We start from the raw sequence: 14,271 nt of genomic DNA on the forward strand, positions 1-14,271 counted from the left end.
TTCCGTGCGCCTTTGGCGTCTAGTCATGCCGGCCACATGACCACGGAGACGTCCTCGGACAAGCGCTGGCTCTTCGGCTTTGAAATGGAGATGAGCACCGGCCCCTAGAGTCGGAAACGACTAGCACGCATGTGCGGGGGAAACTTTACCTTTAACTTTTTACTAATACTTCATGTGATTTTTATTCTATGCCTCTGTTTATACAACCAAGGATTGTATTAGCTTTTTGGGCTACTACCACACAATGCTGGCTCATGTTTAAGTGGTCTCCCAGTGGCGGTGGAAATGCCTCCTTCACATGCTTTTCAGATTAATTTACAGAAATCATTTCCCGTAGGAAACTGGGGCAGAGAATGCATATGTTTGAAGAATCTTAGCTCATATTCCTTTCTTTTAGGATCACAGGACTAATTCCAACTATTATTTAGATTCCTACTGCAATATATTAGCCACTTTTCATTGTCCTGAAAAGACCTTTTGATCACACATTTCTGACAAACCTTAAAATGTGTTTGCTAGCAAATTTGTTTTTTTTAACAGCTACCTTTCGTGTTTATGACTACTGCTTTGCCAAAGGCCTTGTCCAAATGGATCTAAATAAAACAGAGTTATATTGTTTGTTGTAGGAATAGATGGTCCTTATTTCTGTGGACATACCTGATGAATCCTTCATACCTTAGTGTAAAATATGGTTGTGATGTTTGTAGTTATTTGCCACATTAAAAACAGTATGGCTTAACAAATTCCATTACATGTATATCTCTGGCATTTCATTTCATTCGAACGCTGCATGTTCTCTGGAAATACTCAACATCATAAACTGGAATTAATTTACTTGCTTACAGATAAAAACATCAAATTTACAGAAGATCTGTTTTCAGACTAAAACACACAGGTAGTTCTTCACTTATGATGTAATGGAGCCTGCTTATTAGGGTTATAAGTCATGATGTTGGCCAGTAAAGCTGGTCACCCACAATGACCAGGTTTCATTAGCTTTTTTTGCCACAGTTGTTAAGAGAATCAAAAATATTTATATTATACAAAAATATAAATCACAATCACGTGACCTTAAAGACACTGCAAACGACCATAAACATGGGCCAGTTGTTGAGTACTTAAAATGTGGTCAGGTAACTGTGGATGGGTGTGAAACCATGTTGGAACTTTGAAACTGGATCATAAATACTTTGGGGGGGGCGGGCTATTAGGACTTTGAATGGTCATTAAGTAACCAGTCATAAGTCAAGGACTACTTGTATAGTAATTTGCTAGAAATAATGGAAGGGTGTCAAGTCAGTGCTATAACATTAGAGGTAGCTATCTGTGGTCTGTGTGAAACAACACTTTTTTTTTTAACAAAAAGTCCAGAAATCATTTACAACACCATGTTTCATCTCTTTACAGTGTCCCAATGTAATCTCAGTTTGAAAAAGCAGAGGAGCAGAAGCATCTTTAGCACTTTATTCTGCTGCTTTCGTGACTACAATGTTGAGCCTGCATCCCACAACAGCCCCAGTGTCCTTCCTCCATTGGTGGAAGAAAATGGCGGGCTTCAAAAGGTAAATTAGTTTTTTTAATAGGGTGAGTTTTGTGGGGAAGGTAGAGCCTTATATGAGTCAACCCACAATTATAAATTGTCACCTGGTTCACATCAGATAAAGTACTGAATGTATTGGGAGTCATTGAGAACAAGGCTTAATTCTTTTTCTCTTTGTGGCCGTAAGTAGCTGGATCGGAAAAAATGGCCAAAGCCTCCTTTAAAGAGTTGGTATAGTGTATCCTTTTCTGAAAGCACGTTCCCAGGATCTAGGTATGTAAGACAGCACCCAATCCCTCACCTCTTTATTGGGTAGGTTGTTGACAAGGTGGTAGAACTTCAGTGACATTTCTTGCAGCTGAGTTTTAAGCTTGGCATGGAATGAAAATGCCATTTTTACAGTGTATCGGGGTGATGATGGGTGGAGGATCTGCTCTATGGATGCCTCTTTATATGGTCCATAATTCCATCATTCCTGCTCTTTAACACCTCCATGAAACCTCTGAGAGAAACCATCTGGTTTTCTGGCTACTCCAGTTCTGACTCTGGTTATGATAGCAATTTCCCTGAAGGATCAAATGCACAGCCTGATAAAATTTTTTGGATTGACAGCTATGCTGTATTTGCCATAGATGCCACTGCTAGGGTGTATATATGCTAGCTATATAACTATGGAGATTCTCAGTCATCCAGGTCAGGGTTGTCCCAAAGGTGCTTTTTCAAAAGGCAACTGGACTTCCTTTGTTTTTCCTTGAAGACATTTTGCCTCTCATCCAAGAAGCTCCTCCAGTTCTAACTGAAGGGTGGAGGATGGAAGTGGCCCTCAGTGACTCTCAGAAGGAGTGCCAACGACCAGATGATGGCAAGGAATATAAATCCTTTCACCCTCCACCTTTCAGTCAGACTGAAGGAGCTTCTTGGATGAGAAACGAAATGTCTTCAAGGAAAGACAACAAAGTCCAGTTGCCTTTTGGGGGGGGGGAAAGCACCTTTGGGTGTGCTAGTATGGTCCTGTCTGCAGCAGGAAGTTCTAACTCCTTCCTCACTACTACTGTAGGTTAGACTACTGTAGTGTAGGGTCTGCTCTTGAAAATTTCCATGCATAATTTAAAACGCTGGGTTTAACTTTTGAAGCTCTGTGCACCTCCCAGGTTCTTTCTGGATTGATTTCTCCAACTAGAACTGACCCATATTTCATGCTTATCTCTCACGAAGATGCTTAGAGTTCCCCATAGAATATATCAGTGTCCCCCTGCCAAAAAAAAAATAACCCATATCTTTTGTCATGTACATCATCCTGTGGAACAGCATACACCCAGAAACCTAGCTGCTACCTCGGCTAGCCTCCTTCCAGAAGATGACTTAAGAGAATTTCTCTGAAGGAATTTGAGTTACAATATAATTTGCTGCCATGTACATTAATATTGGCATCGTGGTTATTTTATTATCCTGCTGAAATTGCTTTAATAATTTTAAGTTGAAACTGATTTTATTGTATTCTTGGTTTTTATTTCCATTGTAAACTACCAAGAGTTAGATTGATTCAGTGGTACGTGTAATGAATATATTTTTACTCTGTCTGTATCTGGCTATTGGAAGTAGGCAGCCATCACTTTACTTTGAAATAGGTAACCGGTTTTCCTTGAATTCAGTAATATATTATTGTATTAATGTATTAAAATCATGCAAGTCAAACCAGTTGATGTGAAATACAGTGGTTGGCTGCAGTGGATGTGCTCTTAAATATGACTATAACTGGATCCAACCAAGTCTTATTTAAGTTACCCTACGATAAGATGGGCGGCCAATAAATTTGATAGATAAATAAATAAATAAAATAAACATTTAAGCTTAGTTACTGAACCTAAGGAAGGGTTAAAGATTAATTGCTAATTATAATAATAATTTATAGATAAATATTGGTCTGGTACTGATGTCATGCTGTTATAAGCAGCAGACCAAAACTTATTGGCAGGGCAAAAACACCACATCAAGGCTGTAAAAAATGGTTGGCACTCCTTTTTTGCAATATCTATTGAAAATATCAAAATTTCTAGTAACGGTTCTTTTGCAGTTCCTTGATAATGTCTGCTGACACCGTATTTACTTCTCTTAATTTAACCAATTTCTTAAATTCCTCTTTTTTTTAGTTTTAGTTGGAAAGCTTTTATGTATTAAATCTGACATGTCTGTTTATTTTATGTTCTACTGTTTTGAAATATTACACTCTTACGAACTTATTTCCCCCCCCCCCCCCGTTTTTCCCTCAGGGTGACCAGATGCAGGTCATTCCCATTCCAAGTGTATGTATTTTTTTAAATCCTTTTTATGTTCAGTTTCTTTTAATGTTCTTGATTTGGGATCAGATAGTTTGCATTTGTGTACCGTATTTTCCGGCGTATAAGACGACTGGGCGTATAAGACAACCCCCCAACTTTTGAGATGATTTTCAAGATTTTTCGTCTTATACGCCGGAAAATCAGTGAGCCCGGGAAGGCACGCCCTCCCCTCTCACTGTGGAGGAAGCAGGGCAGGCTGGCGTCTGGCGGGAACCGGCAGGGCAATCCTGCGCACGCGCACGCCCGCAGGACTGCCCTGCCAGCTCCTGCCCGACGCTCTTCCCTCTTGAGGCAGCATCACTCCCCGGCTCCTAAGGAGTCCTCGGGGATGCTGCCTCAAGAGCCATGGCAGGCGCCTCACGCTCTTCCCTCTTGAAGCAGCATCGGTGGAGCCGTTGGGCGGGAGCCGGCAGGGCAGTCCTTCCCTCTTGAGGCAGCATCCCCGAGGACTCCTTAGGAGCCGGGGAGCGATGCTGCCTCAAGAGGGAAGAGCGTCGGGCGGGAGCCGGCAGGGCAGTCCTGCGCGCGTGCGCGTGCGCAGGACTGCCCTGCCGGCTCCTGCCAGACGCCAGCCTGCCCTGCTTCCTCCACAGTGAGAAGGGAGGGCGTGCCTTCCCGGGCTCGCTGATTTTCCGGTGTATAAGACGACTGGGCATATAAGACGACCCCCCAACTTTTGAGGTGATTTTCATGGGTTAAAAAGTTGTCTTATACACCGGAAAATATGGTATGTGTGTGTGGGGGGGGCATGCTGATGATCTTATAAATGTGGAACTACAACTGGACAGCTCACAAAACCGTAGCTTAGTAAGCACAACTCACAGGAAGCATGAATTCCACTATTCCAGTTTATTGATTCACTTTCACAAGCTGGCAATACTTGGATGCACGGTAGGTTTTTGTGCAACAACCATTGTTTATCATGTGTTCAGCAACCAAAGGGTAACGTGCAGTGTCCTACTTTACTTTCTTTTTTCTTTTAAACATTGGAGCATCTTTAAAAAGTTTTCATTCAAAGTTTTCATTTCCACTCATTCCTATCATTTTTAATCCTTTATGTCAGTGTTTCTCCACCTTGGCCATTTTAAGATGTGGGGACTTCATCTCCCAGAATTCCCCAGCCAGAACTTCCAATTGGGGCGGGAGGAGGGGAACAGTGGAGTGATAATAACAGTAAGAATCCTAGAAGGGACCTTATTGGTGGATGTTACCTTGATGTTGGAAGAATAGTTGGTACCGCCATGTTTGTAGGACATGCTTAACTGGACATCGCTAACTTAGTCCCATTCAAAGTGAGGTCAGTTATGTCACAAACCACATGTTTGAAACCATCTTTATATTTTATTTTTTGCCATTGTAGTTGTTAGGTCTCGTGCTGTTTTTGTGGTATTTGTGTTGTTCTTTGTTTTTAAATGTTTAAAACAATTCCCAGGGAATTGAGCAGCATATAAATTTACTTTTACACACACACACACACACACGCACGCAGATAGCATTTTGCAAAAACAATTTGGTTTAGATTCCTCATCTACTGTTTGCAGAAATAAAAGTATTGTAGCTCATTGCATCATCCAGGTTTTGAACGCTCACAGACAGAGATTAGGTGTTTAACTTTGCTACAGATAAAATACAGGCAGTCCTCAACTTATAACAGTTTGTTTAGTGATCATTCAAAGTTACAGTGGCACTGAAAAATATGACTATTTTTTACAGTGACCTTTGCAGCATCCCCATGATCATGTGATCAAAATTCAGACACTTGTCAACTGGATCATATTTATGACGGTCGCAGTGTCCCGGGGTCACGTGATCCCCTTTTGCGACTTTCTGACAAGCAAAGTCAGCGGGGAAGCCAGATTCATTTAACAACTGTTTTACCAACTTATCAACTGCAGCAGTTCACTTAACAGCTGTGGCAAGAAAGGTCGTAAAGCGGGCCAAAACTCACTTAACAAATGTCTCCCTTAACAATAGAAATTTTGGGTTCAATTGTGGTTGTAATTCGAGGACTACCTGTGCATAATTATAATAAGGGGAATATGCAGCCCGCATCTATGTTTATTGAGGGGATACTTTTTCATTAGATTTACCTCAGGATCTCAAGGTGGCCTACAAAATGCAGCGTCTTTTTTCCCCCCAGCACAACAACCTTGCAAAGTAGGTTGGGCTGAGAGAGAAAGAGAGGGTAGCCCATAATCAAACAGTGGCTTCTGGGGCTGGGGTGGATTAGAATTTGGATCAGCCCAGGCTCTTAATCATTACGCCATATACCAGCTCTCTTGTTTTTTAACCTGCATATCATTTTAATTCCATGAGAAAAATACGTCTAATGCAGCAATTTAAATCATGGATTTCATTCCCTGCCCTCAAATAGTCACTCCAGAGAAGAAAGGGCAACACCTCTCATTAATGACCAAGACCGTGAGAAAGCATTTGCCAAGGGATGGTTAAGAAAGTGATCTAGTAGATCAATCTATCAGAATAGAACTGGGAGGGATCTGGGAGGTCTTCTAGTCCTACCCCTTGCTCAGGCAGGAGACCCTATACAATTTGAGACAACCGGTTGTCCCATTCTTTTAAAAAAAAAATAAATCTAGTGATGCCCACAACTTCTGGAGGCAAATTGTTCCACTGATTAATTGTTCTCACTGTCAGGAAATTTCTCCTTAGTTCTAGATTATTCTCTCTTTGATTAGTTTCCATCCGTTGTTTCTTCTCTTGCCTTCTGGTGCTTTGGAAAATAAGTTGACTCCCCCTCTTCTTTGTGGCAGCCCCTCAAATTCTGGAAGACTGCTATCATGTCACCCCTAGTCCTTTCCCCCCCCCCCCCTCTAAACTAGCCATATCCAGTTCCTGCAAACTTTTTTTTCTCCAGACTGGCCAAACCCAAACCCTGCAACCTTTCTTCCTGTGTTTTAGTCTCCAGGCCTTTAATCCTTTTCGTTGCTCTTCTCTGCTCTTTTGCTGAAGACTCAACATTTGTTTTTGTAACGTGATGACCAAAACTGGATGCAGGATTCCAAGTGTGGTTTTACTAAGGTTTTATAAAGCAATACTAGTATTTCAAGTGGTTTTGATTCTATGCTTCTGCTTATACATCTCATTTGACGAAATGATTTCATTTCTGTGTTCCTGTTTTTGTATACTCTCTTTAAAGGTCAGAGGGTTTTTACAGGACAAAGAAGCCTGTTATATATCCAGCAGTGTTTAGGGACTGACAATGATGAGACACCAAAACAGGAATAAAAATATTGCTTGGAGAAATTTGCAGTACCAGTTTATTGCTGGCTGTTGCCCAAGACCACTAATAACAAAATAACAGAGTTGGGAGGGATCTTGAAGGTCTTCTAGTCCAACCCAATGCTCAGGCAGAAAACCTTATACCATTTCAGATAAATGGTTGTCCAGTCTTAAAAGCCTCCACACCCACACCTTCTGGAGGCAACTCATTCCAATTGTTCTAACGCAGGGGTGTCAAACTCAATTTCATTGAGGGCCACATCAGCATTGCGGTTGCCCTCAGGGGGCCGGGTGGGTATGGTCAGGGTGGGCGTGGCCTACTGGGTGGGCGTGGCTAGAGTGTGTATGGCCTACTGGGTGGGTGTGGCCAGCTCTACATCGTTGGCATCAAGGGTGCCTATGGGGGCCTGGGCAGGAGTGGGACAGATCTGAGGGTCTCTGGCAGGAGGAGGGTCTCTGGGCCAGGGCCAAGGCACAGGTGGCCGTTCCCTCACTGTTTCCAGGATGGCTTCGTGGGCCACATGAAACCACTTCGCGGGCCGGATTCGGCCCCCGGGCCTTCTGTTTGACATGTCTGTTCTAATGTCAAGAAATTTCTCTGCTTCTCTCCTTGATTAGTTTCCATCAGCTGCTTCTTGTCCTGTTTTGGAAAATAGCTGGATTCCCTCTTCTCTGTTGGCTGCCCCTCAGATACTGGAAGACTGCTTTCATGTCACCCCTAGTCCTTCTCTTCATTAAACTAGACAGACCCAGTTCCAGCAACGGTTCTTTATATGTTTTAGCCTCTCATCATCTTTGTTGCTCTTTTCTGCACTCTTTCTAGAGTCCCAACATTTTTTATATCATGGTGACCAAACCTGGATGTGGTATTCCAGGTGTGGTCTTACCAAGGACTTATAGAATGCTATTGACAGTTCAGGTGATTTCGAGTCTATCTCTCTGTTAATACAGCCCAGGACTATAGATCCTATAATAGACCTTATAGATTCTGTAATTACAGTTAATCCTCAAATTATGACTATAGTAGAGCTTGACCATCACGGTCATAACTTGGGATGGTAGTAAAACAGGTTGGGTTATGATATTATTTTTATTTTTTATTTTAATTCCATTTATATCCCGCCCTTCTCCGAAGACTCAGGGCGGCTTACAAGCTTAGCAGTAGCCTTCATTCTATGTATATGCCTGCTTATTAGGGCTTTCATAAACACCCCAAGCGGCATTATTACAAAGTCAGCTTAATTGCCCCCAACAATCTGGGTCCTCATTTTACCTACCTGGGAAGGATGGAAGGCTGAGTCAACCTTGAGCCTGGTGGGACTCGAACCTGCACTAATTGCAGGCAGCTGGTGTTACTTAAGGTAACATACACATTTTGTGGTAGTTAGGCAAATCAGCGGCTCTAAATGAACCAATGGTTTTTCTTGGGCGACGTTTTGCTGAAAATCAGAAATAAATGCTGGTTTTTTTTAACAAAATTGTCATAAAACATGGTTATGTGACTGCAGGAAGCTGCAAGTAGCCATGAGTGCTTTCACATGAACGTGGGGGCAACTGTCAGAACTTTGAATCTGGGTCATAAGTACCCCCCAAGGTAGGTCAGTCAGACTTTGAATGGTTGCTAAGCTAGACTGGATGTGAAAAACAAAACAAAATTGTCACAATCTAATGATATCGGTGTCCTTGTTAAAATCAGACATGGCCATTTTTTAAACAATAATTTGATGAGATTCTGTATGTTATAGTCCCCAGTGGTGCTGCCTTGCCCAGCTACAAGGTGTTTAATTCTTAAAACTCAGGTGATACTTAAGAGTTCCATAAAGTGGTATTATTTCTCACACACACACACACACACACACACACACACACACTTTATGGCTAATATTCCCAGCCTATATGATTCCAGTTTAAGGGAATTGCAAATGTGTGGGCATAGTATGATTCTGAATATCTCTCTTGATGTATTTATAAGGCTTTCCGTTCCATTTCCCACACACTCAGGCACTTAAAATATTTTCTTTCTGGGAATTTGGTGGGTTCAATATCCTGAACTATCTGGATTTAATAATATTGCTTCATTTGAGCCAGAAGGATTCTTAAAAAAACAAGAATTAAGGATTTTCTCAGTCCAGTCTTAAAATAGGCAAGGGGGAAGCCAGGGCATAAATTATTAAAGTAAAATTCTTGTTGTTTTGTTTTGTGTTCTGTGTATTTTGTTCTTTTTTTTTTCCTTGGGACATACGGTATGTTGAACAGAATACACAGGTAGTCCTCAACTTACAACAGTTCATTTAGTGACTGTTCGAAGTTTACAACAGCACTAAAAAAAACTGACTTATAACCATTTTTCATACTTACGTAGCATCTCCATGATCACAAGATTTACATTCGGATGCTTGACAACTGATTTACATTTTTGACAGTTGCTGTGTTCCCGGAGTCATATTTTTGAGACCTGGTAAGCAAAGTCAATGAAGAAGTCAGATTCACTTAACAACCTTGTTACTAATTTAACAACTGCAGTGATTCGCTTAACAAACGTGGCAAAAAAAGATCATAAAATGGGGCAAAAGTCGCTTAACAAATTTCTCATTAACAACATAAATTTTGGGGTCAGTTGTGGTCATAAGTTGAGAACTACCTGCATATGAGGGGCTGCTACGTTTTTGTGTTTTTCTGACATTCAACATTTTCTTAATCATTCATCATTTTGATCTTACGTTGGGGGGAAAATTGTGACAATTGTCTGATTTGGACCTTATTTTTGCCTCCCACTGAATTTATTAACCAAGCCGCTTGAGTCTAAACCTGCTTGGATCTCTGTAAAATTATTTTTTGGTGATTGGCCATAACCAGGTGGAATTTTGTCAGTTACTGATAATGCTCTCTCAGATGATTCCTGGGATCGCCAATTCAGTCACAGTTGTTAAATGAATCACTGCAGTTTGTTAAGTTAATAATATGGTTATTAAGTGAATCAGGTTTCCCCATTAACTTTGTTTGTCAGAAGGTTGCAAAAGGGGATTATGTGACCTGCAACAGTCACAAATACGAGTCAGTTGCCAAGCATCCAAATTTTGATCACGTGACCATGGGGATGCTGCAACAGCCGTAAGTATAAAAAACTTTTTTTTTCAGTCCCATTTTTCATTGCTGTTGCAATTTTGAACAGTCACTAAATGAATTGTTGTGAATCGAGGACTACCTATGCCATTGAAATCCTTTACAGTCCATACAAAAGAAATGTGGTTCCAGGTATTTGTTTAACAAGCCATAAATAATTTAATTATGACTATATTGGTTTTCACCAATTGTTACGTTTAGCATGGACATTCCTAACATCTTGGAGGTGTTCCTTTTTTCCCCTCTGTTTAGCCACCAGCTAAATACCTCTTGCCAGAAATGACAATATCTGATTACGGGAAGAAATGTGTGGTCATTGATCTTGATGAAACATTAGTGCATAGCTCCTTTAAGGTACGTATGCTGTTCCATATTTCTTGTAACTTTTTGATAAATACATGAAAGAACACAGGCATATCTTCTTATTAAATGTCCTTTCTAGATCCTAAAATGTGTTTGCTGTCATGGTAACCTCATTCATGAATGACCATGATATTTAGTGGTTTATAGCCATATATATCCCTAAGACCGCCTCAAAACATGTTGCTTTCCGTTAATCAAATGAAACAAATGTTAAGAATCTAGGCAATAGGTATGCTTGCGGTAATTCCCAAGGAGTAGTAACAGCGTTTGTTATGTGGGAAATTTGGATGTAGTACTTCACTCTCTATAAAATATTACAAGTATTTATTTCCTTATTTCCTGAAACATTTAATTCCTGCCAGTTACAATTCTTATTGAAAAAATACTTTTCTTGAATTAATTTCTTTGCAATAGTGTAATGTAATGTATGAATCTGATCAACCAACGGTTGAGACAGAGTTTAAATAAGTAAGAAAATAAATTTATTATATGGAATTAATTTAACAACAAATAGTTCTTGCTTATCAACAGTAATTGGGATCAGGAATTCTGTCACTAAGTGAGGTGATCGTAAAGTGCAACAGTTTTGTTAGGCAAATCCAACATGGTTTATATTATCACAATCACTTAATTGCCATATTTATATTTATATTTATTAAATTTTTATACCGCCCTTCTCCCAAAGGACTCAGGGCGGTGTACAGGGCAATAAATATCAAAATATACATACAAAAGTTAAAAAGAATTAAATAATTATGCCCAATATAAAACAATGATTAAAACAATGTTAAAACCAAATCCAAACCCCAACCCCATCAGACCAGGCCGGATTGTTCAAATAAATAAGTTTTTAGATCGCGTCGGAAGGAGCGAAGGTCGGGGGCCGTCCGGAGCTCAACCGGCAAGCGGTTCCATAGGTCTGGCGTGCCCACAGAGAACGCCCTCCCCCTGGGGGCCACCAGTCGACATTCTCTGATCGGAGGCACCCTGAGGAGGCCCACTCTGTGGGAGCGCACTGGGCGGAGGGAAGTTGACGCCGGCAGCAGGTGCTGCCGTAGGTAATCCAGACCCATGCCATGACATTTGCAACTTCCTTCCCCATTGATTTTGTTTGTCAGAAGCTGGCAATGAAGGTCGTAAATGGCAGTCACATGACCACACAACATAGCATTGTCATAATTGCACACCAGTTGCTTAGCATCTGAATTGTGATCATGTGACCTTGGGAACTATGACGGCCACAACTGTGAGGACTGGCTGCCCTCATAGAGAAGAGAAGAGCAACAAAGATGATTAGGGGACTGGAGGCTAAAATTATAAAGAAAGGCTGCCGGAATTGGGTATGTCCAGTTTAATGAAAAGAAGGGCCGGGGGTGACATGACAACAGTCTTCCAATTTTTGAGGGGCTGCCACAAAGAAGGGGGGGGTCAACCTCTTCTCCAAACCACTTGAAGACAGGACAAGAAGCAACGGATGGAAGCTAATCAAGGAGAGAAGCAACCTAGATATAAAGAGAAACTTCCTGAGTGATAAAAATTAATCAATGGAACGGCTTGCCTCCAGAAGTTGTGAGTGCTCCATCACTGGAAGCTTTCAAGAAGAGTTTGGACTTGTCTCAAATTGTGACTTGCCACTTGTCTCGTGTAGGGTCTCCTGCGTGAGCAGGGAGTTGGACTAGGTCTGTAAGCTCCCTTTCAACGCTGATATTCTATTATGTTAAGTCCCCCCTCATTCAATGCTGTTACGACATTGAATGATTTCTAAATAAATGGATGTCAGACAAGGACTATACCTGTATCGCAGGATAATAAGTTGCCAAGATGCATATCCTATCAAGTTGTATATCATGGCTTATAAGGAGGTGAAAAACAGTATGCCCCCACCCTTTAAATTTTCTGAATGTTTGCAAGTCTTTGGTAATATCGTCACAGCTTCATGTATGTCCTACTGATACATAATGGGAATCTGCATTTACAGTAGATTAATCAAATGCCAGATGAAACAAAGTCATCTAACCTGTAATGTTCCAGTGTGAAAAAGGAATTGCTCCTCAATTCAGTTAAAGGCATTACAGGTAATCCTCAGTTTATGACCACAATGGAGCCCCAGATTTCTGTTGCTAAGTGAGACATTCGTTAAGTGAGTTTTGCCCTGTTTTACGGCCTTTCTTGCCACAGTTTTTAGTGAACCACTGCGGTTGTTAAAGTTAGTAACACGGCTGTTAAGTGAATCAGGCTTCCCCGTTGACTTTGCTTGTCAAGAGGTTGCAAAAGGGAATCACATGACCCCGGGACTGAGGATTACATGATCCAGGCTGGCTGAGGAATTCTGGGAGTTGTAGTCCACAAGTCTTAAAGTTGCCAAGTTTGAAGAGCCTTGCTTTTAGACTTTATTAAAGATGCAGTCTTGAAAGAATTGAGACAATAGTGAAGCTTCTCAAGAATGACCGCCTTCTGCAAATCACCTCAGGAACACAGCAGAAAACCAGAGAAGACTCACAACAAACAGAACAGGACAACATTTGGCCTCTCTTCAGATGCTTCAAGTTCATAGCTTCTCCATCAGAAAAGCCCTGGGGTACCATTCAGCTTGGTCTTTGCTGATGACAGGTGAAAGATGTCAATATTCTGAATCACCAAGAGATCCTCTGCTTCTTAGTGGTTGAATCCAAAGCCTCTTTGAGCTCTGAAGACTTCATGTGTATCCAGATCAGGGGTCTTCAAACTTGGCAACTTTAAGACTTGTGGACTTCAACTCCCAGAATTCCTCAGCCGGCTGGCTGAGGAATTCTGGGAATTGAAGTCCACAAGTCTTAAAGTTGCCAAGTTTGAAGACCCTTGATCCAGATAGTCCTCGACTTTACGCAGTTCATTTAGCAACCGTTCAGAGTTACAAAGGCACTCAAAAAATTGGCCTAGGACCGCTTTTCACAGTTACAACCTTTGCAGCTCCATGTGATCAAAATTCAGATGCTTGGCGAATTAGTTCATTCTTATGACTGTTGCGGTGTCCCGGGGTCACGTGATCCCCTTTTGCAACCTTTGGACATGCAAAGTTAATGGGGAAGCCATGTTGCTAACTTATCAGCTGCAGTGATTTGCTTAACTGGGGCAAGAAATGGGGCAAAAAGCAAAAATGTTTCACTTAACAACAGAAATTTTGGACTCAACTGTGGTTGTAAATCAAGGACTATCTGTAATATGATCTTCTAGGAGGCCTCAAGCCTGATCTGATATAATTGCATCTCATGTTCTATTTAATCAAATCATTAGCATCTATTTTTACCTATTTTTTTTACCTTTTTGAGCTGAACTCGCCTCCTGGGTATTTTATGCAATCAGAATAGACCTGGAAGGGATCTTCAACCCCCTGCTCAGGCAGAAGATCCTATACCATTTCAGACAAGTGGCTGTCCAGTCTTTTCTTAAAAACCTCCAGTGATGAAGCACCTACAATGTCTGAAGGCAACTTCTGTTCCACTGGTTGATTGTCCTCCCTGTCAGGAAGTTTCTCCTTAGTTCCAGGTTGCTTCTCTCCTTGATCAGTTTCCAACCATTGTTTCTCGTCCTGCCCTCTGGGGCTTTGGAGAATAGGTTGACCCCCTCCTCCTCATGGCAGCCCCTCAAATACTATCATGTCCGCCCTAGTCCTTCTTTTCACTAGAC

At 41.3% G+C, this 14,271-nt stretch overlaps 1 protein-coding gene across 3 annotated transcripts in view; it reads left to right on the forward strand.

The window, feature by feature from the left end:
* Positions 1-14,271, forward strand: part of CTDSPL (CTD small phosphatase like) — an 83,809-nt gene that overhangs the window by 52,630 nt on the left and 16,908 nt on the right. For all 3 annotated transcript variants that reach the window (XR_014028662.1, XM_081345637.1, XM_081345636.1), the window contains exons 2-4: positions 1,408-1,562; positions 3,811-3,843; positions 10,495-10,596. Coding sequence is in view for 2 of the 3 variants with exons in the window: in XM_081345637.1 (XP_081201763.1) it covers positions 1,408-1,562; positions 3,811-3,843; positions 10,495-10,596 (290 nt within the window). In the remaining variant the exon portion in view is untranslated. The remainder of the gene's footprint in view (positions 1-1,407; positions 1,563-3,810; positions 3,844-10,494; positions 10,597-14,271) is intronic.

This window comes from Vipera berus (genome assembly GCF_964194415.1).
Source record: "Vipera berus genome assembly, chromosome: Z".
NCBI lineage: Eukaryota > Metazoa > Chordata > Lepidosauria > Squamata > Viperidae > Vipera > Vipera berus.